The sequence below is a fragment of the Phymastichus coffea genome, unplaced genomic scaffold (assembly GCF_024137745.1).
Source record: "Phymastichus coffea isolate CEN01 unplaced genomic scaffold, Cenicafe_Pcof_1.1 PCOF00051, whole genome shotgun sequence".
NCBI lineage: Eukaryota > Metazoa > Arthropoda > Insecta > Hymenoptera > Eulophidae > Phymastichus > Phymastichus coffea.
The window spans coordinates 1,436,178-1,463,751 of record NW_026706862.1 but is presented as its reverse complement, the minus strand read 5'-3'; the positions used below and the strand labels follow the sequence as shown (position 1 = coordinate 1,463,751).

The 27,574-nt window shown below is 37.2% G+C and overlaps 1 protein-coding gene across 4 annotated transcripts in view; it reads right to left on the bottom strand.

Annotated features, from left to right (window-relative positions):
* Positions 1–6,070: 6,070 nt before the first annotated feature.
* LOC131665442 (integrator complex subunit 3) overlaps positions 6,071–27,574 on the bottom strand; it is a 510,516-nt gene continuing 489,012 nt past the window's right edge. For 2 of the 4 annotated variants that reach the window (XM_058937323.1, XM_058937322.1), the window contains one exon: positions 6,071–6,356. In XM_058937323.1, coding sequence (XP_058793306.1) covers positions 6,344–6,356 — 13 coding nt within the window. In that variant the 3' untranslated portion in view covers positions 6,071–6,343. The remainder of the gene's footprint in view (positions 6,357–27,574) is intronic. The other 2 variants (XM_058937319.1, XM_058937318.1) reach the window with 2 other exon arrangements.

Genomic DNA, 27,574 nt, shown 5'->3' with positions numbered 1-27,574 from the left:
AAGAATAATAAAGATTTTGTACATAGCCCACAATAGGGATGAAACACGTGAAAGTAGTCATTTGCTTTCCAAGACTATATCTCGGGAACGAGGGAAAATGGCATATTGCCGCTTGGCTGAAAGATAGCTTATGACGTCCTGAAAAACATATCCAAAATTCAAAAAACTCAAAATGTGTTTTTTGAGAAATTCGATTTTTAAAAAAAGTAGTTTTTTTTTGGTTTTTTTCACTTAAAAAAAAAAGTTTCCAAAATAATCACAATAATAAACATAATAATACGTGTCAAACGTTTACTGTTTTATCGTGATTATTAGTCCTCAAATTTTCCAGATAAACGTTAGGACAAAGTTGTCTACACTGTCGTATAAAAGTTGTCAATAAAACATCAATGATTCATAATTATTAGAGACAGAAGCCCAACTAAATCCGCCTTAATATTGGAATATCTATTTTTTATATTTAAGATATTTGAATGGTCAATCATATAACTCAATTGGCTTTCTTATAACATGGAACTTTTCAAACTTAACCTAAATGAATCTCTATTCAAAAAACAAAATTGTTATAGGTTATCTATAGTAATTAGCATTTTATCAATTTATCAAGTAAAGCATAACAGAAAACAGAAATCATGTGAGTGGAATGTACCAGAAAAAAATTGTAGATATATTTAAATAGTTGTTACTATTAATAACTATACCATAATACGTTTATTCTGTAAAGTAATAAGGTATTCACTATTTCAACTTAATGTAATCAATTTCAATACGATTATATCAATGATTTATTTACAATATTTTTAACGAGTTTTATTTTCTACTCATAATGTCTTTTTCTCTCTCTTTCCCACCGACTAGATTATTATACATATCTTAACATACATTATATATATATATATATATACCGGGTGTCCACAACCACCCGTCCACCCCTTTTATTTCTTTAGCAACACGTTTTTAGGAAATATGATATATACGAAAGTTTTAGCAAATCAATCAAGGATTTTAGCGGTGTCCTTTAGTTTGACCTTGAAGTTGATTTTCAAGGTCATTTCAAGGTCAAATTTCGTTTTTTAAATAGGAACCCCTATTTTTTATACTGGATTCTGAAAGAACACGAAATTTTGAGTAAAAAGTGTTTCCAGTATTTTTTTTATTAGACGCATATTTAGCGAGAAAAAAATTCAGAAAGAATCTTGCCATTGGTTTATTTTTATTTTTATTTTATTTTTATAATTTATTTTATAAAAAATTTTTATTTTTATAACAAATCAAATAAATAAACTGTAATCTGAATAAACATAATAAACTAGCTTTTTTATGAAAACATAAATAATGTCCATTCTTGTTTCCCTAAATAAACTTTTTTTTTATTGGGTTATTTATTTTAGTGTTCGAAATGCGCTCCACCTTGCAAAATGCATGCCTGCACTCTAGCTTCAAAATTATCAACAGCTCTTCTAATTTCTGCTACTTCAAGCGAGCGGATTGCTTCTGTGATTCTGCGAATCATGTTAGCCCGCGTAGTTGGACGCTCACGGTAAACTAAATCTTTTACTCTTCCCCATAAATAATAATCTAATACTGAAAGGTCCGGGGATCGAGGTGGATAATTGACAGGACCGTACTTTCCAATCCACTTATTCGGAAATAAACGATTCAAAGCTCTTCGAATGATAAGCGCAGTGTGCGAAGGACATGCATCTTGCTGGAACCACATGTCACGACGTATCTCAAGATTAACATTTTCTAATAAAGGGGCTAATTCTCTTTCTACAAGATGGAGATATCTAAAGCTATTAAGGTTTCCTTCGAAAAAAATTGGGCCTATGATTTGGTTATCGATAATGCCGCACCATACATTAATTTTCCAAACCCGTTGGTGGTCTTCCATTCTCAGCCAGTGCGGATTTTGCGCTGCCCAATAACGAAAATTCTGCGTATTAACTTCACCATCACTTTTGAAAGTACATTCATCCGAAAAGAGTACGATTCGATGAAAATTTTCTCTTTGGCCACTCGCCCAGTTGCAGAATGCAAGACGTTGTTCAATATCAACATTATTCAGATCTTGATGTAATTCCATTTTGTAGGGATGAAATTTATTGCTCCGAAGAATAACACTGATAGTGGATTTGCTTATACCAGAATCACGTTCCCGGCGCCTTATAGAATCATTTGGCTCAATGATTGCTGATGCGACGATATCCACAGACCGTTCATCTCTAATTCGTCGGCGAATTTTCCTTCCCTTATTGTGATGAGGTTGGACAAGTCCTTCATTCTTGATTCTTCTAGATAGACGCGAAAATACTTTACGAGAATGAGGAAATCTGTTGGGGTAACGCTCTTGCCACAACCTTTCAGCAGCAAGGAATGACCCAGCTTCAAATAAAACTTGCAACATGTCGTGCGCTTCTTCTTTGGAATACACCATAAGTACCTATTTGAAAAGAAAATAAATCTAATTTGTCATTTAGTAAGAGAAACGCAATAAAATGGTTCAAATTCTTTCCGAGTTAAAACTTACCTCTGAAAATGATGAATTTATAATTTATTTCTTTAATGATAGATAATTTCCAACGTCGGGTTTAATTACGAAATCACCTCTGACAAAGTAAACTTAATTTTGCATAGTATTCGTACCGAACATTGCATTTTGACTACTCGAATTTAAAAAGAAAATTTTCATTTTCTTTTATTTATAATTACTACTAGGTGGTACATTTTTACAATAAAGATTTTTAAACAAAAGTTTCATACCTAGATATTTTTTTATGTGGAATCGATGTAAAATCAAAATCCACGATAAAAAAGTACTACACCATTTAAAAAAAACTGACTTCCTGTCCCAGTAGGCTACTTTCGGCCGGAAGTGAATGTTAAAAGCATCACCAATCAATAGGCACAATGCACTTACTAGCACAAGACTTCGAATTTTACTATTCGCTGAATAGGTATTCTACCTAGATTTTAGAAGAATTAGACGGATGGTATGGACACCGGTATCACTGAATTTTTTTCTCGCTAAATATGCGTCTAATAAAAAAAATACTAAAAACACTTTTTACTCAAAATTTCGTGTTCTTTCAGAATCCAGTATAAAAAATAGGGGTTCCTATTTAAAAACGAAATTTGACCTTGAAATGACCTTGAAAATCAACTTCAAGGTCAAACTAAAGGACACCGCTAAAATCCTTGATTGATTTGCTAAAACTTTCGTATATATCATATTTCCTAAAAACGTGTTGCTAAAGAAATAAAAGGGGTGGACGGGTGGTTGTGGACACCCGGTATATATATATATATATATATATTGTGACGGCGGGCCATATACGATTAAAATTTTTTAATTTCACAAGAATAATTTTTCTAAGACCAACGGCAGAGTTGAATCCGCTTCTCATGAGCTGTGGGAACCGAGTCGAGTGTCGCAGGAAAATTCTTCTTGATAGTCTCTAAGCAATAGAATTTATAGTCTAAATTTATACAAGCGTGCATTCATTTTTTTCAATACGCTATTCTGCCTTCGTACCTTCACACTTACTTATGAAGTGCATGCAGCCTCCGAACACGTGAGCGCTGAGATGCCGATGAGAGAAGAGGGCTGCATCTGTATTGCTGTTCTGCAATCTGTAACTGCAATCTGTTTTCCGTTATAATTTTTCCCACCGAATTATTCTCTTTTAAGAAGACAAAAATTTTTTTACCATTCAAAGACGATGAAATAAAAATATTAAAATTATAAAAATTAACTTTTCACCTTCTATTATAAATAATTATTTACGACTCTCCTCATTCTTTTATCGACTCACCATTTTCAAATATCAAAATATACCATTTAAGTTAAATCATAAGCAATGATAGTCTATAGTAACTAATAACGTAATACTAAGTTCAGACAAATCCACAAATATTATAAATCCGTTTATAATAACTAATCATAGAATTTTTACATTTTTAGTATTATTTCAACTTGTAATCGATTCCCTTGTATTAAGTGATAATGTAAAATTACAATTATGTACTCTGATTAACATTCGTTTGCGTTAATTAATTAAAAATAATAGCGTCACTCTTGCTCTCAAAAATGAAACTCTAAGAGCCATCTGTGAAGAAAAGGGCTCAAGTTTAGAAAAGAATCGCCCTCTCTCTCTGAAAACTCACGCCCTCCGACGAATTATGCATTCCGGTTTCTATTTCCAAGAAAATTCTTCGGCCAATACAGAAAACTTTGAGTTTGTCACTCTGTGGGTCTGAAGAAGGGGATTTCCACCCAACCGCCCCCAGGTTATAAAAAACCCTGCTCAAGGCCGCGATAAGCAGTCTAGTGAATATTAATAAAGTCAGATTATTTAAACAGTTTAGTGAAAATTAATAAAGTCAGATTATTTTAAGAAGTTCAGTGGAAATTAATAAACTCAGATTCAAGTTCAAGGAGCCACAACTATATTAAGAAACATCGTCAGCCTGAAGGAAACTAGCCGGATTTAGAGAGAGCAAGAGTGACTTTAAAGAAAGAAATCTTCCTTACTTCGAAACGAATAAAAAAGAGTAAGTTACAAAATTTATTTGGCTATCTTTTCCTTCTGTAATAGTTATCACTTTTCGGAGATCCATTAAGCCTGAGTCTGGTGGATTTCCATTTAAGCCCCCTTAAGAGCACATTAAGCTAGAAGTCTGGTGTGCTCATAATAACATTTGGTTATTATTACCCCCATAATTAGGAATTTCTCGAGCAACAATATTGCTCGTCCCGGCTAAAGTGTTACGCACAAGCCAAACCAGAGGAACCCTGAGTCTACGCTTACTCCAAGCGTACCTGAGAGTGACTTCGACGTCACAATATATATATAGCAGCCAAAGTGACTGTAGGAGCAGAAAAAAGTAAGAATAATAAGTAAGAGAGAGAATCAGAGAGAGAGAGAGGGAGAGAAAACTTAATATACTCCGGCCTGTAAGCAAATATTAGATAGGGAGAGAGAGAACCACAAATATATGCATATATATGTGTCTATGTGAGCGCGCGAAGAATCCACGCAAGGCAAGACTTGTCACTGGCTACCGCTAAAAAAAAAGAAAAAGAGTAGGAACTCTTTCATGCCGCTGCCCTCTGACTACTAATTTGCTGGCTGAAATGGTCGTGTTCGCATATATTACATCTTTTTCGCTCCTTGCGTCCTCGCTTTCTCTCTCGCGTTATTTGGTCACCGGTTAATCATGTCCGTCGTGCATGGTACTTGTACTCTGACTTGTTGTGTAAACTTGGGGACTGTGAGTGAAGTGAATAGGCGTGCTTGCCATTATCATACCCTACTGCACTCATACCGACAGACCTCAAAGTAACAATCACCTATAATAATAAATCTAAATAACGACTCCATACCTCTATTCTTTCTCTATAGCTCGCTTGCATTGCTTCTTTTTTGCGGCGTTGCTTTGATTCTCTATTTGTATTAGGCTACTTTCCATCGTACATATTAAACTATTTAACGATCTCTATGTCCTCTAACTATCGCGTTTGACTCTTTTCTTTTCCTTCTTTTCGTTTCATGCGCTCTATCGACGTATATCTTTTACGATAACTAGCAACCAATTTCCCCATTGGTTACGAGGCAGTACAGCCTCGTTTACGGCATCCTGACAACCGGACCTGGCTTTGCACAGCTGTTGCACAAGCCTGCAAAGAACTCCTGAATTACAAATCCCTCTCGTGAATTATGCACAGAACTGATATTAAAGAGGCATTGAAGGTCTTCCAAATCCAAATATATTGCCACCCAATGGAGGTGCTTTTTCAAATAGCTAAATTTTCGCGTTTCAAGAAAAAAGTTTCCAATATTCATATTCTAAGAGTTAAGCTGCGCGGCAACGTGAATAAATAGCGCGACTTGTAGGCCTTGTAGGTTGCTTAATAATCGGAGCAATCAGACTTCTCTTTCCCCACGCAAATAAATAATTTCGTAAATAAAGTCACGAATAACAATTTAAATTTGCAAGAATCCACTCTTCTTTTACATATTATGCTATACATATACGCTGAATTTAGAAAACATCAGTTACTCCGCGATTCGAGTATTTATAATCCTCTTAGTTTTGACATTTAATTGTAGTAGCTAGTACTGAAATGCGATTTTATTGGATGATTGAAGAAAACAACTTGGTTTTCAAAAACAATTAGGTAAAACCATTCTTTTATATATATTTTTTCCAACAATCCTACATGCATTTTAGAATGTACGAGTAGGCCATCTAAGTATACCAAGAAAAGCAATTTACTGCTACTCGCTATCTGATCCAACTGGATTGATTTTCTTTCTTTTTTTCGTCTGCTTTGGTTTTACTATTTCTTCATCCTGAAAACAAAATGTTATTACTTTTAATAAATTTAATAATAATATTATACGATTCAGGTAAATATGGATATCAATGAGTTTGATAAAAAACTGAGTTTATATTTTTTAAATGCTATATTCTCTGGTTTGCAGACTATAAATTAACTAGGAATATGTTATACCATATTAACTTTTCATACCTAAATATTATTCTTCTTGTATACCATACATTTGCACAAAGGAGTCATACTGGTAAAATAGAATAAACAAAAGGAGGTATACTCAACATATCATGAAAAATTCGTACATTATTATAAATCTTTCATAATTTGGTGATGTGTATTTTGAGGTTTTTATGGTAATTAAGTTCCAAATGTCGTCATAACTCTAAATTGACTCACGACAGCGATAGGATTCGAAAAGCCTGATTGCCGTTCACAAAGGTTACGGTGGCCTTAGGAAGTACGATTTGACAAAATCTGATTTTAGATCTTCTTTTTGTTGATTCCTGATATTTCTGGCTGAATTGGTTAGGTTATCTCTCGACTGCGAACTCTCTAATTCTTAGCTTACCAACTTATCAAATAGCCTCATTCAGATCAGCACAGTTAAGAAAAATTTTATTCCCGGGAATAAATACGAACGGGAGTGAACAAATTAAGTAATCTAATTAGCCATTTTCAGATTTCAGATATATTAGCGATGATCATCAAGACGTAAGTTTCCCACATCCAACAAATAACTCACGATAGTAATCCAAGTTTAAAATCCTTTATTGAGGTCATGGCCTCAATAGAGGAAATGGTGGCATGCAAGGGAATGAGAATACTGATTTGGGTAATTAAGTTTTTAATTAATTTTTGATTTTAGGTATTCTAATTATACTTAAAATTACATGATTCGTTGTAAAAATCATGAGCTAAGTTAGAGATTAAGTGGTGAGTCAGATATATACCATGGACAGGCTAACCCAACTTCAACCTAAACTACGTCATCCCCACGAACCCTTACAGCCCTTATAAACTACCCCTACCTGAGGAGGGGTATATCAGAGACAATGTCAATGAGACATTCATTTTTTTACAGAAAAGCAATTGATTAAACTCGTTCTAACCAGCGTTAGGTAGGTTAGCCTGCTTGGGGGGTTGGTAGGGCGGTTTATAAGGGTTGTAAGGGTATCTTATGTATGGAGATAGAGTACGTCAAGGACAAAACAGATAAGCCTATCTGTGGTTGAGATCTTACGTTCCTCATAGAAAAGCAGTCGATTAAACTCGCTCTACCCAGATTTATCGTAGGTAGGTTAGCCTGTTTGAGGGTTGGCAGGGGTGGTTTTTAAGGGTTGTAAGGATTTGTGGGAATGATATAATTTAGGTTCAAGGTAGGTTAGCCTGTCTATGGTATACGAGGTGTGTTCAAAAAGTAAGGTGACTTTTCAAATTTCACGGGCAACGTACTTTCGATTATCGATTTTTTTGTTTTGTTATATTGGTACACTCTTCCCAAACATCTGTACCAAGTTTCAAGAGTATAGCATTTTTTGTTTGGTTGTGAGAGGCGTAAAGGTTATAAGTGTTTTGCGTGCTCGGCGATTTCTTGCTATCGAAAAATATGGATCAAAGGATTTGCATCAAATTTTGTGTAAAAAATAAAATAAAGTGCTGTTCTGAGTAAAAAGAAAAGAAACTGTTCTGAGTAAAAAAAATGTTTACAAGTGGTACAAACTCTTCTAAGATGGCCGGGAAGATGCCAATGACGAGCCTCGCTCTGGACGCCCAAGCACGTCGACAACTGATGAAAACGTTCAAGCAGTGAAGAAAATTGTTCTGGAAAATCGTCGAATCACTATCAGAGAAGTTGCTGAGGATGTTGATATATCGCTTGGCTCGTGCCATGAAATTTTTTCTAACGTTTTGGGCATGAGACGTGTGTCAGCGAAGTTTGTTCCGAAATTGCTAAATTTTGACCAAAAGAACCGTCGCATGAGCATCGCTCAAGAACTGTTGAATGACGTCAACGACGACCCAGATTTACTCAAAAGGGTCATAACTAGTGACGAATCATGGATATATGGTTATGATATCGAAACCAAAGTCCAATCGTCCCAATGGAAGAGCCCAGATGAGCCAAGACCGAAAAAAGCACGCCAAGTTCGATCAAATGTCAAAGTTTTGCTCATTGTTTTCTTCGATTACCATGGCGTGGTGCATCAGGAGTTCTTACCATATGGACGTACGGTCAATAAACAGTATTATCGTGAAGTTATGCGCCGTTTGCGAGAAGCAATACGAAGAAATCGCCCAGAAATGTGGAAAAACAATTCACGGCTTTTGCATTACGATAATGCCCCTGCTCACTCATCTTTGCTTGTGAGAGATTTTTTGGCCAAAAACAACACCACAATCATGCCTCAGCCATCATATTCACCGGATTTGGCCCCATGTAACTTTTTCTTGTTCCCAAAACTAAAGAGACCTATGAAAGGACGGAGATTTGCAACGATTGAAGAGATAAAGATTGCATCACTGGAAGACATCAAGGCTATACCGAAAAGTGCTTATGAGAAGTGCTTTGAGGATTGGAAAAACCGTATTTTCTTAAAAATACAAAGTCACCTTACCTTTTGAACACACCTCGTATATCTTAATTTTCTTGCAGAACAGTAGTTGATTGAAGTCGTTTGACATAAAATTCGACGTCGAAACTTTCAAAGCTGTACGAGTATGTTCTGAGAGGTACAATATTTATTAAATATAAGCTATTTGAGCAAACTCAACGGCATTTGAAAGGACTAGGCTGCTACTTTAAGATGTCGTTTATATTTTTTTGTGTATAGAGAATGTCGTAGTGCTACATAACCTCAAATATAGGCAAAAATCACTATTTTCGCACTTTTAGATTAGAATATCTCAAAATCCTCACGTATTGGAGAAATTCTGAGGTCGGATTCGGTTTCAGCGCCAAAAAATCTTCGGGAAACCATGTATGGTTTGCTTGTGCAAAAATCTTGTCGGACTATGTAATTACTTAACTCCAAACCTTAATTATTTATTAACACTTGTCCTCCTAAATTTCTAGGGGTTTTCATATTTTTTCTTATCCAGTATATAATATATATTGTAACGGGGTGAATTAACTGATGCAACTTGGGTTTATTTAAGAACAATCTCCCATGATTCAGAGCTAACTGCCGCTCCGTTAATCACGTATAATTATACGTGTATTCGCCTTTAGATTTGATATTTTCGTTTAGTTGTCTTCTGTCCAACAGAGTTGACCTCACCTTAAGTCACCTGACTTGTGACACTCGATTTATCTTAGGTGTGAGTGACCTAATGCTTATTTCAACTACTCTGCTAGATGAAATCGGTTTAAAATTGAAATTTAATCAGACGTATCAGAAAATTCGATCGCGATATTACTGGCTAGGATTACGAAAAGATGTATTAAATCATGTATGGAAATGCCCGAGTTGTCTCGAGAAGAAAGATGATCGCCACAAGACTAAGGAACCGATGCTGATAACGGACACACCAATTGAGGCGTTCGACAAGGTATCAATAGACACTGTAGGGAAATTACGGACCACTCTTAGTGGAAATTGTCATCTGCTGATCATGCAATGTAATCTGACCAAATACTTAATCGTAGTACCGATAAAGAATCTTAGCAACCACTATCGTTGAGGCGTTGGCTAGACATTTAATATGCCAATTCAGTGCCTCGAGAGCAATATTGTTAGATCGCGGGACGAGCTTTTTTTCAGATATTGTGAAATCGTTATTACACTTGTTTAAAATTCACCATTTAACTACTTCCGGATATAGACCTCAGACTAATGGCTCTCTCGAGAGAAGCCATGCGCCCTTAATTGATTTCTTACCAATATATTCGGAACGATTCGACGACTGGGACCGATTAATCCCCTTTGCCGTTTTCACATATAATACGAGTATACATAATGGAACTGGTTACACACCTTTTGAGCTAGTTTGTGGACGAATCGCTCGTTTCTCTATGAGGATCCCTAGGGAAGAAAAATTAAGAACTTATAACCAATACCTACGCGATCTAGTCTTACGCTTGACAGAGCTTAAGATAGCGGCGGGTGAGAATCAAATCCGTGAAAAGGAAAAGTATAAAGACCGATACGACAAACACGCTAGATCCTTTAAAAGGAAAGTCGGTGATTATGCCTGGATATTGAATGAACCTCGGGTAGGAAAAGTCGATAGCTATAATAAAAAATCCTTAAAAATTGTTGAAATATTAAATCATAAAAATGTCTTGTTAGAATTACCAATGGAAAAAGAATATGCAAGCATGTGGATAAACTTAAGCTTCAGGCGTAACTATATATATTCAAATATTCATATATTTTATCTATTCTACACTTTGTTCTGTTCATTTAAGTACTATTCTTCTATATCATTTAATATGTATCTGATCTTACTTTTCTGTGTTCGCCCCGTCTATTATGGACCCCCGAGCTTATACTACAGAAAAGCTAGACAGCAATTCAGACATATACTATGAAAGAATAGATCCAATGAGAATAAAGAGTGCACACTGCAAACTATACATACCTATCGATACTAACTTATTCCTGGTAAAGACCACTACTATAATTGAACTTCGCTCGCTATTACGAAATTGTACTGGGCATCTCAATGAGGAAACTTGCAATAATATAATTGGCAAAGATCATATTGACCTGAAGACAATCGCTCTTATGCAAGTACAAACAAACATCAAAGGAGCTATCGAGAACATGGGACACATTCAACCCCCTGATGTTCAAGGACCTAAAAATATAAGGTCAAATAGATTGGTATCTTTTGAAGGCATAGGAAGGCTATGTTATAGTTGATTTGGGTTGATAACTATTGACGAGATTGATAAAATAGAAGCCAATATAAATCAACTGTATGCGGACCAAAAGGATATCATTAAACTTTTCAATGATAGGACTTATATTATTACCACAGGAGTGGATAAATTTTATAAAATGATGGACGTTCACCGGGACAGAATTTACAAATTAAACATTCAAATGCGATAATAATTTGAAAAATTGGAAAATGAGAATGTTCGACTGGAATAGATGATTTCAGTACAATCGCTTAGAAGAATGCTAGAGACAAAACTGGACCATTATATCAAAAGTTCGGAAAGACTACTTGAAATTATTCGTGCGTTAAAAAAAGGCAAAGTACATCCGGACCATATAGACTCTAACATGTTGCATCAAATAGCGAACGATATAAAATTTATTGCAACAGACTTTGATTTCCCGATTTAAACTGAAGACCTCAGAATCGAGGAAATCATTAAAATTTCCAACATTGATGCTATCCAGCGAAAGGAAAGACGTACATTGTCGTCCATTTACCTTTAGTCGACAGAAATTACTATAATCTATACCGTCTCCACTCGGTATTGGTACCACAATGACCGAGCTCAACTGAAAAATCAGCATATATAAGACACAGATACCCATACTTGGCATTAAGTTCGGATCAAAAACAATATATACAAATAAATCATCATTCGTTACAAAGCTGTGTGCGAACACATTATACCTTCATATGTCCAGTAGGAGGATCTCTAGTAGATACTAATTTAAATAAAAATTGTGAATTTGGGATGTTATTGCAGCCATCTAGTCATGAACTATACCATTGCGACATAGTATTAAAAATACAACGAATAACTGATTAGAATTATATATCAATGGGTGGTTCATGGATATTCTCAGCTTACCGACAAGATACGACAGGAATCGTTTGTCCGGACCGAATGAACCAAATAACCCAAATACAAGGGGTAGGAATACTGAGAATTGCCCCGGGGTGCATCGGATATACTAGGGATGCAACCTTACTTACGGAAGCGAACAAAGATAATACAAATGTTTACCTATACCAAAACTTAACTTTCAATCTGACGAATTGACCCAACGTTATACTATTTATCTGAAACAGATATAAAACTAGAAGAGTGAACCCCACAAACTGAAAGTTGGACCAGTTAAGAAAAGACATAAAATGATATTATGGAAAAGACAGAAATTATACAAAAACATAAGAAAATCACATCTTAATCAGGACTAATTTATGGAGGATTCAGCATTAATACCATAATCATAATAATTATCAGTATAATTTATAAATGCTACCTCTCACGCTCGAAGGCCTTGACTAATGCCACAATACACGAATTATCTCACGTGCATGCACCAAAGTCGTCTCAACACAATTCACCTGACCTCCGACACAGATCAGTTTTCCCTAGCCTTGGACTAATCACAAATAAACAAACCTACACGTATGTCCGAAGAACAGTCTACTAAACAAATTCAAACTGAAACTTTCCATATTCAAACTTCAAAAAAACTAAACCTAATCCATTGATAAGATCTGAGAATTCTTCGGGTTTACAGACTCAGACAGCGGAGTCTGTACGAAAATTAACCCCTAATTTATTGATCATTTGTTTTAGTACTTAATACCATCATGAGTGACGTATCAGAGCATTTGATCATAGATCCAACGTGCATCAAGATACGATACTTAAGACATAAGTCGCTGAGCGAACTTTTGGCTCAGTTAGAAAATATCGGACCCATAGAGGAATTTTATTTGCTGCGAAATCTCACTAATAATAGTACAAGAATTATTCTATGTAAATTTGCTAAGACTAAACACGCAATTGAAGCAAGGAAAATAAAAAATTGGAACCTGAATACAAAAGACCGGACCCGCATCGAGGATCCAAGAACATCGAGATCAAGCAATACAAGACCCACGGAGAAAACCAGATTATTTTGTCGACTTCCCTGGACTACGGAAATATTTTTTTTCCAACATTTCGTACAATTTGGATCTTATTGTATCATAAAGTGGTGCGAGATAACAAAGAAGCTCTCGCTATTGGATATGCTCAATATTACAAAGCTGTTGATGCGACAAAAGCTTTGAGGGAATGTGATCCTATCTACGGCGCTAGGTATTCTGAGATACGGAAAAGGAGATGGGACCAAAGTAACGAAACGAGACATCACTGGCTTTGCGACGAATGGATAGATACATCAATCTATGAGGACCATGATACTACCTGTAGGTGGCAACATTAGAAGAAACTCAGGAAAGGAAAGATCAAAAGACAATACCCTAAGTCTCAAGTAAGGAAAGTGAATAATACGAATTCGACTAAAACAAACCGGCCTGTCACGATAGACAAAGATGCTTCTACGAACCTTGTCACGCTGACGGAAATTGAACTACTGGACCCTATTTCTAATCTATGGGCGACCTTACGAAAAACATGACGAGTTGACCTCACAGAAGAAAATGTAATAACAGGAATCGACCTTGAAGATAGAAGATATTTTGAATCAGCTGTATAGTTTATAAGTTACAGAATGGGGAATAATTATTTATATTTAACCTTTTAATCGTATTTTTATAATTTATTTTTTTTTTAACGGACCCAAAACTTACTAATCTTTGATTAATTTCTTCACTTTCGCCTATGTTTAGTCTTAAACAGATATACCTCTCTTTCTCTCGACCATGCCACTAACTGGACCATATTTTACCCTAGGATGGAAGAAATTAATGGAATTCGCCTCCCAGCCGTCGGACCTGTTGTGATGATTGCCCTACTGCATTGCGTGTCAGGTACGATGATCCCCGGCAAGTTATCAAATTGTTCGGGACTATGGGGACCATCCATTCGACTGTGACGATTACATTGTCATCGTCTTCCCCGCAGTAAGGAGAAATCATCATAGAATATTCCAGAGAGAACGATTACCTTGTTGCGGTGTTAAAATTCTTTCCATACACCGTACGAGACTGGTCCAACTATACCGCAGACAATTCTTATACGGACTATGAGGATGAAGATGACAAAATGGACCGCGTGGAATCGACACCGCGAACAAACATATCGGCTCACCCAAGGGAGGATGACTCCGACCGGCGCCTACACATTCTGGTGCCACACCACAACAAACAACTAAAACCGTGGCCAGAGCGGCAGGTCCACGATGACTTTGCCCAATTTGATCCAATAGACTAGATTAAGATTTGGCAAAGTTCTTGCGGATCTATGGGGGTTGTTAAATATATATTCAGCTGGAATGTTACCTCAGCAGTATTAAAACTAAACAAACGCTACAAGGCAAAACACTCTCCAACTCCCCATGTAGCAGCAAACCTCCGAAATAGATATATACGAGGTGTGTTCAAAAAGTAAGGTGACATTGTATTTTTAAGAAAAAATATTTATTTATTTATCAATATTTATGTTGTCCCCTTCAAAGTAATTCCCCTCAGATACAATACACTTATACCAACGGTTTTTCCAATCCTCAAAGCACTTCTCATAAGCACTTTTCGGTATAGCCTTGATGTCTTCCAGCGATGCAGTCTTTATCTCTTCAATCGTTGCAATATCCGTCCTTTCATAGGTCTCTTTAGTTTTGGGAACAAGAAAAAGTCACATGGGGCCAAATCCGGTGAATATGGTGGCTGAGACATGATTGTGGTGTTGTTTTTGGCCAAAAAATCTCTCACAAGCAAAGATGAGTGAGCAGGGGCATTATCGTGATGCAAAAGCCATGAATTGTTTTTCCACATTTCTGGGCGTTTTCTTCGTATTGCTTCTCGCAAACGGCGCATAACTTCACGATAATACTGTTTATTGACCGTACGTCCATATGGTAAGAAATCCTGATGCACCACGCCATGGTAATCGAAGAAAACAATGAACAAAACTTTGACATTTGATCGAACTTGGCGTGCTTTTTTCGGTCTTGGCTCATCTGGGCTCTTCCATTGGGACGATTGGACTTTGGTTTCGATATCATAACCATATATCCATGATTCGTCACCAGTTATGACCCTTTTGAGTAAATCTGGGTCGTCGTTGACGTCATTCAACAGTTCTTGAGCGATGCTCATGCGACGGTTCTTTTGGTCAAAATTTAGCAATTTCGGAACAAACTTCGCTGACACACATCTCATGCCCAAAACGTTAGAAAAAATTTCATGGCACGAGCCAAGCGATATACCAACATCCTTAGCAACTTCTCTGATAGTGATTCGACGATTTTCCAGAACAATTTTCTTCACTGCTTGAACGTTTTCATCAGTTGTTGACGTGCTTGGGCGTCCAGAGCGAGGCTCGTCATTGGCATCTTCCCGGCCATCTTGGAAGAGTTTGTACCACTTGTAAACATTTTTTTTACTTAGAACAGTTTCACCGTATGCCACCGGCAACATTTCAAGTGTTTCGGAGCTCTTTATTTTATTTTTTACACAAAATTTGATGCAAATCCTTTGATCCATATTTTTCGATAGCAAGAAATCGCCGAGCACGCAAAACACTTATAACCTTTACGCCTCTCACAACCAAACAAAAAATGCTATACTCTTGAAACTTGGTACAGATGTTCGGGAAGAGTGTACCAACATAACAAAACAAAAAAATCGATAATCGAAAGTACGTTGCCCGTGAAATTTGAAAAATCACCTTACTTTTTGAACACACCTCGTATATATATATATATATATATATATATATATATATATATATATCATAATATATGCAGACATTACGTGACCAAGACAGAGTCAAAGTCATATGACATCATTTGTAAGTATAAAAACTGGAAAGTAATACGGACCCATTGGTTTAGTGGAAGAAACGTTTATCTGTCCGATTGAGACCATCACTTGAAGGACTGCCATCTAGGGATCTATGATTATAAGGGGTCACCTTATGACGATATAGAACGATTAACAGTGTTTCTACAAAACCCTTCGGCCAATCAACCTCAGGACCACAACCTATCCTTTCAAGTCTTTTAAACTTCCTGTTTAAAAGACTTGGAAGGACTTAATCTGACTGCTGGACAAGGGACCTCCCAACTTGCATTAGGCAGGACAAGGGCAGTACCAAAGTAGATAAGCAATGTATGTTCTGGGACACAAAGGAGCTGCCCGATGAAGGTGTGAAGGTAGTGACACCTTTTAATTTATGGTCAGACCCCATGGTGAGTGTCTAAAAGGCATTTGATGTACCTTTGATACCTTCCGCGTGCCAGCGAGCCCCATGCTGAGTGTTAAGGGGCATTTGATGTTGGTTTGACACCTCGCGCGCGCCGCCAATCTATAAGGGATATGTGTATGTTCTGGGACACAAAGAGGCCGCCCGATGAAGGTGTCGCGATAGTGACACCTTTTAATCGCGATAAGGTGAGACCCCATGCTGAGTGTTGCATTTGATGTTCGTTCGACACCTCCCGCGTGCCAGTGGGCCCTTCGAGGGGGCCAGTCTCCCCCCCCTCCTTCGATAGTAGGACGCTTCACCCACCCACCCACCCACCCACAGAGGTTGTTAAGGTAGGATGCTGTAGAAGTCGGTAGGGTGTTTGTTAAACTATATGTTTATGCTGGCTGAGTGTGGACCCTCGGAGAGGGGGTAGCGTCTCTAGCTTGCTAGGCGCGTACGCCGTATAGTGCGGATGCTGTTCTCTCTCTCTCTTTCTATCCCTCTCTCTCGCTCTCCTTCGATAGTAGGGCGCTATGGGGCCCCTTCGACAGAGTGAGACCTCATGCTGAGTGTCTAAAAGGCATTTGATGTACCTTTGACACCTCCCGCTGAGTACCTAAAAGGTAATCGATGTAGCTTATGCATTGAAGATGCGCCGCCAATGCATAAGGTATATGCGTATGTCCTGAGACAGAAGCTAGTGGGCCCTTCGACAGTGCCCCCCCCCATTCACCCACTCTCCCACCCACCTACAGAGGTTGTTAAGGTAGGTTGCTGTAGAAGTCGTTGCTAAGAGTCTAAAGCATAACCGATGTTCCTTTTTTAAATGAAGATGCGTTCTAGCAGCGTGCACTATCCTTTTTCAGGGCCACACATATAATTTAGGAAACTTTCGACCACCCACACCAGCTTGCACTTTCTCCAATAACACTTTACCTCATGCTGAAGGTTAAAACGCATTCGATGTTCCTTTTTCAATGAAGATGCGTTGGAAAGTATGTACGCAGCAGGTGATTGGAGATAGAGTAATCTTAATGATGAATTGTCTGTTAGTCATTTTATTGCTTTTTTTTGCCTTAGAGATAAGGTTTTTGAGTTAGCCTTGTTTAGTTCCGTTAACATCCTCCAACATGCTAAGCGTCTAAAGCGAAATCAATGTTCTTCTTCCTTTAAAGATTTTTATCAATTTGACTAGAGTTTCTTTTGGAGAGTAGGAATCATCCTGATTTTTCCGAAAATCTTTTCCGGAGTCAATCGTTCGGTAGTGCTCAAGAAGTATACATCGACGAAGTATTTAATATTTTTAGTAACTATTCTTTGCTTTTTATAAAAAATTAAAATTGTTAAGTGACAACTTTTAAAATTCACTTAATCCTGATATATGTATTAATGTAATGTAAAACTTATATGTATAATTATATATATTATATGTATTATGTATAATTGCGCCGCGCGTATTAATTGTACACGTTAAGCACGCGTGAGCGGTTCGGCGGCCGCGTAGTAATGCAGTGACGGCGTAATAACACTCTCGCGCGGCATGACTGTATCGCCCACGCCTGACACGCCAGTCTCGTGCCAGAGCTAATCACGACCAGTCGTACACACCATAATTCTCTTCAGATTTACGTACAGTTTTATTCAGTTCTTTTCATACAGTTTTGATCTCAGTTTTTTGTCAATCAGTTTTTATTTATCGTTAAATTCCTATAATCAGTATATTTATATCCTTTCTATCAGCGATTAACGTATACGCGCGACGAAAGTAACGGCGTTCATTAACGCATTATTATTAAATATATATATATATACGTATACAGCGTACGATCAGACCAATTCCAGCACAATTACTTGTTACAAGGATATTAGGTTATTATAAGGACCAGCAAAAATAAAAGGATTATATTTCTTGGACGAATATTTTAAGAATATACACATTTATATAACTATATAAATTCAAGGACAAGTCTACTAATAATAATAATAAATAAACATTTAACAAGTAAGTAACTCAAGGTTCATTAGTGTAAACTTGTTTTCTTCTTACCTATTTTTCTATAATAATAATAATACTTGGAATAATTACCATTTGGCAAATTTCCACGTATACATTTTGTGTATAACTATATATATATATGCATACACATCTACATATATATATATATATATATATATATATATATATATATGTATGTAGATGTGTATGCGTTCATTAAATTCTTAATTATTTTGGCTTTGGTATTTTGCTCTCGCGACTCTTCATTTATTATCATAAATACCGGTCGTACCAGCGTAATGTGATCTTCTCAATTCCATAGCATTATAGCCTACGCTGATGAAGTATTTAAAAATTAAGCACGTCCCCAGATAACATGATATGCATGTGTACGGGATAAATAGTACGTCTACAATATTTTGACGAGCTCGGTTCCAAGTTGCTAAAACTCTTGAGTAAGCTTTAATTCGAACTTTACATAATTATAGTTAAATCAACGATAAATCGGCTTCAAGAGAAATTTCCTTAACGAATAAATTATTACCTGTAGTTCGGAAATATATATAAATCTAGTAGTATATTTATTGTTACGAATAATTTTCCAATAGTTTAAATTGCAGCCCTATTACTACAGCTAATAATACCTTCGTCTTTAACCAGTAGAGTCGAGACTAATGAGAGTTTCGACCTATATAATTTATAACAGGCTGCCGTTTAGCCTATAATATCTCTGGAACGTACCTATATAATGACTAACCGACGCCTAGTTATCTATGTGCTCAAAGCACATCAACCTACCTTGTCTTGGAGTGCGCCTGCGCAGAGTCTCCTCGCTACTCCGAGTTGGGTTCCCCCAACTCGCCGCTTGGCGGCGCTGTCGCCCTTGCTTAGTAGCGCTCGCGCGGCCGCTGCTGGAAACTTGGTTTGCAGGGCGCCGCTAATCACCTCCGCGCGATCCGTGACAGACTACCGGCTAATTCGAACAAAATGTAAACAGACGCGACCTCCGGACAAAGGAAAGACAAAATAACGATGACTCGATTAAGTAAAACTATCGTTCACTTTATTTAAACGATTCGATTACACGGGGGTTTTGCCGAGAGACTTGCGCGCGCTAGCGCGAATGACAACACACGCTAAATGGGAGAGAGAGAGAGAAAACCGCGATCGCCGCAAACTAACCGCTCGCACGCAACAATTTATCTCTTCGCGCACGCTGCGCGGGATCGCACGCTATCAACAATAATGGGAAGGTGCACCTACCGCGAGATAGTTGAGGATACGGTGGCCAACCGTATCCGAAGCACGCGTCGCTAATTAGCTGCTCCGCTACTCGCCGCTCTCCGCTGTTATTGCTGTTGTTGTTGTTGCTGCTATGGCTGCTGCTACTGCTGTTGTTGCTGTTGCTGCTGCTGCTGTTATTGCTATTGCTGCTATTGCTGCACTCGGCACGCCGCACTAAAGTTCTCACCTCTAGCCTCGCACCACCAGAAGAAAACGCGATAACGGCTCGGAAAAGGGTTAGCTCTATGCGGACGGACTGAGTGACACAGTCATACTACCTGTTGAACTCTCCCCTCCCGGCCATTGCCCCTACGCGCCCTCTCTCTCTCGCGAACCGATCGCGGCTTTTCCAGTTCAGCCGCTTATTAACCTAGCGCGAGTAGAACGATTTTCGGTAATCGTTGCAAATTACTTTATGATACATATATAAATAATCGTGCCTATATTTGCAATAGTAGTAGGAGAACCTCTATATAAATATATTCCAGTTATTTGATTTTTTTTTATAATTATGTCCCATAAATATACTTATACGTAAAATATATTTAATAATTAACTTGCGAGCGTTAAGTGAGCGGGGCCTCATATATGCAGCAATACACCACATCGAGTTATAGTGTCGCTCGTTTGCTAAAAAGACACTAACGACGTGTGTGTCTATTAGAAAACACGTAACAAATGGTAGCAGAGCGTGGTTATGCTGTTTTAACGCTCCTAATTAATTAATTATTAACATTTAATATAAAAAAAAATATAATAAAAATATTATTTACCAAATAGGGTGTATGATTATAATTATAATATATTTATACTATAATAAAAAAAAAATATTTAATTTTAATAAAGTGAATAATTAAATTAATTAAAATTAATTTTAATTAATTAAGATAATTATTAATTGATTTAATTAATTAAAAATTAATTATTCTAATTTAATTGATTAATTTAATTATACTTTAATTTTTAATATTTAATTTTATTATTTTAAATTTTATAATATACCCACTATTCCGTCCCCGAATTAAGTAGTAATATTAAATAACGCGTAATAAATTACGTTACGTTAACGATCTATAAGAACGCACGTTCGGAATATTAAGTTTTAGCTAATTAAGCATATATATCCTAAATTATATATATATATACATATATGTGTTTAACTATATCTGTATCTTAAATCGGTAAGCGATCCCTATGATAACGTTTTGAATACGTTAAAATAAGAGTATAATATTATGCGATTAGTGTAGAAATCAGGAATAAGACTGATAGCACACATTCGCATTACTTAACAAAACAAAATGGACCCTGCAGCGGTAGCAGCAGCGCAACAGCAGGCGCAAGAACAGCAACAAGCAACTCTAGTTATGCTGCAATCGGCATCAGCGAGTTTTGCTTTACAAAATTCCTTGTTAGGAATCCCAGAGTTCGACGGAAAGAATCTTCCATTAAAAGATTTTATTCAAGATATAAAAAATGGATCTGCCACAGTACCTGTCGCCCAAAGACCGAATTATGTAAAGGCCGTCATAGCAAAATTAAGGGGGCCGGCTAGGGACTGTTTGTATGACAAAACCGTTAATACTGCGGAAGAATTAACGAAAGCTTTAAAGGAAAGATTTGCACCGTGTAAGGATTTTGCTTATTATGATGCAAGATTACATGCGTTAAGAATGAAACAGGGCGACACTGTCGGAGATTTCCATGACCGAATAAATATATTGTTGAATTGTGCAGAACACGCATTAAAAGACGAATTGGGAGCACAATTTAACGAGATTATGTTGACACCATTGAAGTCAGCCGTAGTAAAAATATTTGTAAACGATTTACCTAAAGAAATAGGGGACTTAATGGATGTCAAATGCCCTACTTGTTTGAGCGATGCTTATAAAGAAGCCTTGAGAATTGAGGCTCGAAATAATATGAAACCTAAGTTTGAAGCTAACAAATGGACTGGTTTCAACAAAAATTTGGACGTTGCTTACGTGCAAGAGCAGGGATTGGAATCAGAAGAACAGTTGCCCATTGAATTCGAAAAATTGCCCGCTGAATTTCAGCAACTCTATATCCAAAAGAACCAGTACCGAGGCAATTTCAACAAAATCCAGAGAACGGTAATAACTACCAAAACAATAATAATCAGTACTTCAATAACGGAGGCTACTCTGGAAATAACTCTCAGCATAATAGATTTCAAGGACAGAGGCAATATCAGCCTAGGACTGGGAATTGGATTCCGAGAGTCCAAGGCTCGCAAGGCCGCTCATATGAACAAAATAACGGAAGACTATACAATCCGGATACAGACACTTATCTGTATCCTACAGGAAGACGGTATGGCATGATTAGTTATGATCAACCAAGACTTGGATCGCCCCAAGGACAAAACGGCCAGTTGAAATAAATTGGACAATATCAACGAGAATTAAGACCGAATCCGCCATATAACCAACCGACGAATGCTCAGCCTTTAAACTCGCAAACGGCTCGTCCCGACATCAAGGTGACGAGCCTCGTAAAACCAACACAAACAATGATCGAGGAAGCCAAGGCAGTTCTGGCACGACTGGCAGACCAGCCGAGTCAGAAAGAGGGAATGCCACCGGCACCTGTAATGACAGTGTTACAGAAACCCCTGGCTACCAGTGTGGAGGACCAGGCGTCTGCATTGCCGCGAATCGGGGATCTGGCGATGGAGATTGTGAGGTCCATGAGCCGACGAGAGTAAGGTTTTGTATACCTGAAACTAATCAAAAATGGACAGTATTTATGGTAGACAATGGCGCTTCAGTAAATATAATTAAGTTTAAGACTCTGAGGTGGACAACGACTTTTAATCCGAGGGAAGCTACTTCGCTTAGTGGCATTACAGCTCATACAGTACCGACGTTGGGGACTGTTATGCTAAGCATAAATGGACGAAGTACTAAATTTCATATTGTTTGGGACAATTTTCCAATTCAAGAAGACGGAATGTTGGGAAGAGCATTTCTGAAAACTACAAGGGCTGTGATATCTTATCACAGCGATGCCTTAATGTTAAACAGCGATGTGATGAACCCAGTGCCGTTCCTGCCAGGGAATGTTCCAATAAACAATCTACGTAACGATCTTATCGCTATGTACCCCATCAAGTACCAAGAAATGCTGAAAGAAGGTAAAATACCTCCTTATGAAGGGGAGACCGATTCTTCTGAAATTAATGTAAATGATGCGAACATCAACCATAGCAAGGTAAAATATAAGATACCTGCAAGGTCGCGCCAAGTTATCCAAATAAACTTGGTACCGACAAATCTAGTGGAAGGTTATCTCCCCCAAATCAACGTAGGAGACGATCGAGTATACATGGGACAAGGAGTAGTAACAAACCAAAATGGAACTTGTAAAATTATGGCTGTTAATACTCATTTTGATAAAGACGTAACAATAGAAGTGGACCCGAGGATCATACTGCCGTTCGAGCATATGAACTCCGAAGGTAGTTCGCCTTCGGAAAGTGAAAGCGAATGCACTAGTCCACGGAATGCTGAAATACAGCTCAAACAAAAATATAAGAGGCTACTTAAAGTATTGAGAACAGGACATTTGGTACCAAACGAATACAGAAGTATTAAACGTTTGATAAAACAATACCCAAATGTATTTTTACTGCCAGGTGAGCCGCTACCATGTACAAGTATTATTGAACATGAAATTCACCTGGAAAACAATGTGCCCATTAACACTAAACAATATCGACACCCACCGGCTCATAAGCAGTTTATAGAAGAACAAATTACGAAACGACTTAAGGATGGAATTATAGAGGAGTCAAATTCCCCTTATAATTCTCCTTTATGGATTGTACCGAAGAAAGCCGGAAGCGATGGCAAACCGCGTTGGCGAATTGTGATAGACTTCCGTGAATTGAACAGTAGAACTATTGGAGACGCTTACCCTCTCCCTAACATCGCAGATATTTTAGACCAGCTAGGAGGCTGTACCTATTTTCAACTTTCGATCTTGCAAATGGCTTTCAACAAATTCCTTTGAAGGCCGAGGACAGAGCTAAAACTGCATTTTCTACTTTACGTGGACATTTTCAGTATAAACGCATGCCCGAGGGTTTGGTGAACGTCCCGGCTACGTTTCAACGAATGATGGACCATTTACTAAGAGGATTGCTAAGCGTCGAGATGCTAGTTTACCTCGATGATATAATAGTTTATGCAAAGGACTTGGACGACCACGAGAGAAAGGTCAGAAAACTATTCGAAAGATTGTCTAATGCAGGATTGGTCCTACAGCTGGACAAAGTAGAATTCTTGCGTAGAGAAGTCAAATTCCTAGGACATATAATTAGCAAACGAGGCGTGGAACCGGATCCAAAACTGGTCTCTGCGGTCATGGACTTTCCACGCCCAACCGGTGTAAAAAGTATCCGATCCTTTTTGGGACTATCAGGCTACTATCGACGTTTTATTAAAGATTATTCGAAAATAGCAAAACCGCTGAGTGATCTAACTAAAAAGGACAGAGAATACGAATGGGGATCCGAACAAGAAGAAGCCTTCAATACATTAAAAGAACTCTTATGTAAAGCTCCCATATTGACGTTCCCCGATTTCGAGAAACCTTTCACTTTGACTACCGATGCTTCGGACTATGCTGTAGGAGCTATCCTATCGCAGGAAGTAGGTGTGGAGCGCCCGGTGGCATATTTATCGAGGTTGTTAAATAAATCAGAAAGAAATTATACAACGACAGTAAAGGAATGCATTTCGTGTCTATACGCCATGAATCAATTCCGCCCATACCTGATGTGCAAGAAATTCACCCTAATAGCCGATCACGAGCCATTGAATTATATGCACAACCGTAAAGACCCAGGACAAAGATTGATGAGGTGGATGTTCAAGTTCACCGATTTTCAATACACCTTCAAATTTAAACCCGGTAAATTGAACTGCAATGCCGATTCACTTTCCCGCAATCCAGTGGACCTGAACGAGTATTTAAAAGAGAAAGAAAAGTGTGAACAGGATCTCAATGACAATATACCTAATATACAGGTAATGATGTTCAAGAAATGGAAAGACAAATCAAAAGAACAAGAAGCCGCTAAAGAAAAGTCAGAGGAAGAAAAGAAAAGAATGCGCAGACGAGCAAACACGATTGCTGGCGAACCTAGACCGATAGGTAGACCTTTAGGCTCTAAAACCAACAAACAAAGGCCGGAGTTGGAACATAGTGTGATAGCTGGGAGAACGAGGAGTAAGAATCCTGCTCCATTGACGACTGCCGCCGACCCACAGCCTAGTACATCCGGTCAAAGGTCAAAGGCAGGGACTAGATTGCCTACGGATAAAAGGGATCTTACGACACGAGCTTCGGGAACTAGACCGAAGGTACCGCAAGGTCAAAACTCGAGTAATGTCTCGACTAACCGAGAAAGCGGAATTAGGACTGACATTTCCCGGAGGCCGCTGGTGCGGAAAGATACGCCTCTAACGACGTCTGAAATAAAAAAACATCCGAGAGCCCAAGAAATCCAGAGTCAGGTTGACACCGCAGGATCTTATGAGGCTCTAACGGACGAATCTAGTGTAGAAACCGATAGGATCACTACTAAAAGCCCGACATTTTTTCAGAGGTCTATGATGTCGTCGACGGGTATAGAGGAAACGGACGTTAACACACGTAAACAAGGGAGTTCTGAAAGCGAACCGCCGATTCCGGATTTTACTCGTACTGGATTAAGGGAACAGGAGAAAACCGAAAAGTTAGAAGATTCAGCTCAAAATATACAGGACAAAACATTAGTTGAAAACACTGAATCGAGTACACAACAAACGTCGCAATCTGACGAAAGTGATGGATCATTGGATATTGAAGTGATTGGCCCTCAAACGAGTAATAACACTGATAGTACTAATGACGACGACGTCTTTGAGAACAAACACGATTCTACCGAAAAGGAAATCGTGACTAACCTAACTCAAAATGAACTTGCAGAATCGTGTGCTAGGTTCGAGGAGAGTTTGAGACGACATCGTAGTGCCGAAGACGTGACGTTTTATTGGGACAATAGAGATTTAGAACCGTACGAAATGAGCCACTTCTCTGATGGGGACGAAGTAGATCCTGAATTACAGAATGTGTTAGGAGAAATGGATCCATACAGTGACGAAAACTCAGACGAAGAAATGGAAAGAAGAATAAAAAAATTAGTGGAATTGTCGCAACATGCTGTGGAATCCGAAATAGAACAAAGAAATTCTGAACCACAGAGCGATACAATAACGTCAGACAACGACTCTGTTCATATCAGTGAACATGAAAAATCTAACGAAAGGGATGAGCTAATCCCTTTGCAGAGACGAGAACTATCGGTGACGCCTAATGTGAAAATTGGTGAACCTAAAAGCCGAAGTACTCCATTAAATAAGGGACAAACGGGTATTAAATTTAAGGGACTCGAAGAAATACCGGAAGAAAAGGAAAGTGTAAATAGCGAGACTACACAATCCCCGGTCGAATTGAATTTTTCAAAGGCTCCCATAGATGATGACTTCTTTTTCATCCTGCCTCACGCAAAGGGACCCATAAGTCAGTATAAAAGACCTAGCGATTATAATAATCCTAGTTCCTCAAATACAGAAGATAGCGAAACCCTTTTGGGTCCTGGGTATTTCACTTTGCAAAATAATGTGAGAAACTCTCAACAATGCTTGACTTATCAGAGAGACAATATAGTACATTTGATTTCACGGGATTGTGATAATACTACGGCAATAGCCAGATTATTAAGCGAGATAGGTGCTATTGACCTACGTAATATGAAAAATAAAAAACCTAAGATTGGACAAATTTTAACGACAAATTATAAAAAACATAAGATATATTCCTTTACATGTGATTACATCTATTTTCAGGACTATCCTACTATTTTTTTTTCTCTTCTTTTGCATTAACCGATATTGTAACGGTCCTATATATGAGCTGTTTATTAAATGACTGCAACTAGTCTAACGTATTTATCTGTTTAGTCAAAACAATACATTAAGCGGCGCTACCTCACTGTTTACGCGACTGTATACAAATAAAAGTCGAGTCAAAACAAACAGCGTGACGTCACAAATAATAGACATAGATATAATGATCCATAATGTTGAGAAAAATATGTTAATTATATATAATTTGAATATAACAAAGTATCGATTATATAGATTTTAACATGCAGATTCACAATATCTCATTCAATTATAAATTAATAATGAATATCAATATGTAAAGTTAATTTATTTATTAACATATGAAATATTAGAAAAATATAAATAATTTATATGTAAAATGAATAAGCATAGAACATGAGTAAGAATTGGTTTCATTAATAACAGCTAAATAACAACTGTTATTAATAAATAAACAATTAATAATTTATTTAAACAATAAGCTATATATAGAATGAAAATATTAAGTTAATACTTGATAATGATAATTTTATGATTTAGAAATCTTAGATAATTAATCTAATAATCGCATATTAAGATTAGAAGAAAACCGTTACAAATATGAAAAATTAGTCATAATTCAAATGTTATTAATTAATTTAAATAATTAATTTTGGAAAATACTTCCAAAATTAATTAACTATAAAGTTATATGAAATTTTAATAATTTTCTATTGTAAATAATGTAATATCACGTTAATTAACTTTATTAGTTAATAACTTTTGACGATACTATTGGCGATAATTGTATATTGTATAAAATCAACAAATAACTAATTCTGTAAAATTTACATGTGTTAAAAACTTAATATTAATGGTTATTTACTTGTAAATTAAGAAAAATCATTTCTCAAAATTCGCGAATGTCTCTCGAATTTTCGATGAAATCTCTCCTGCAA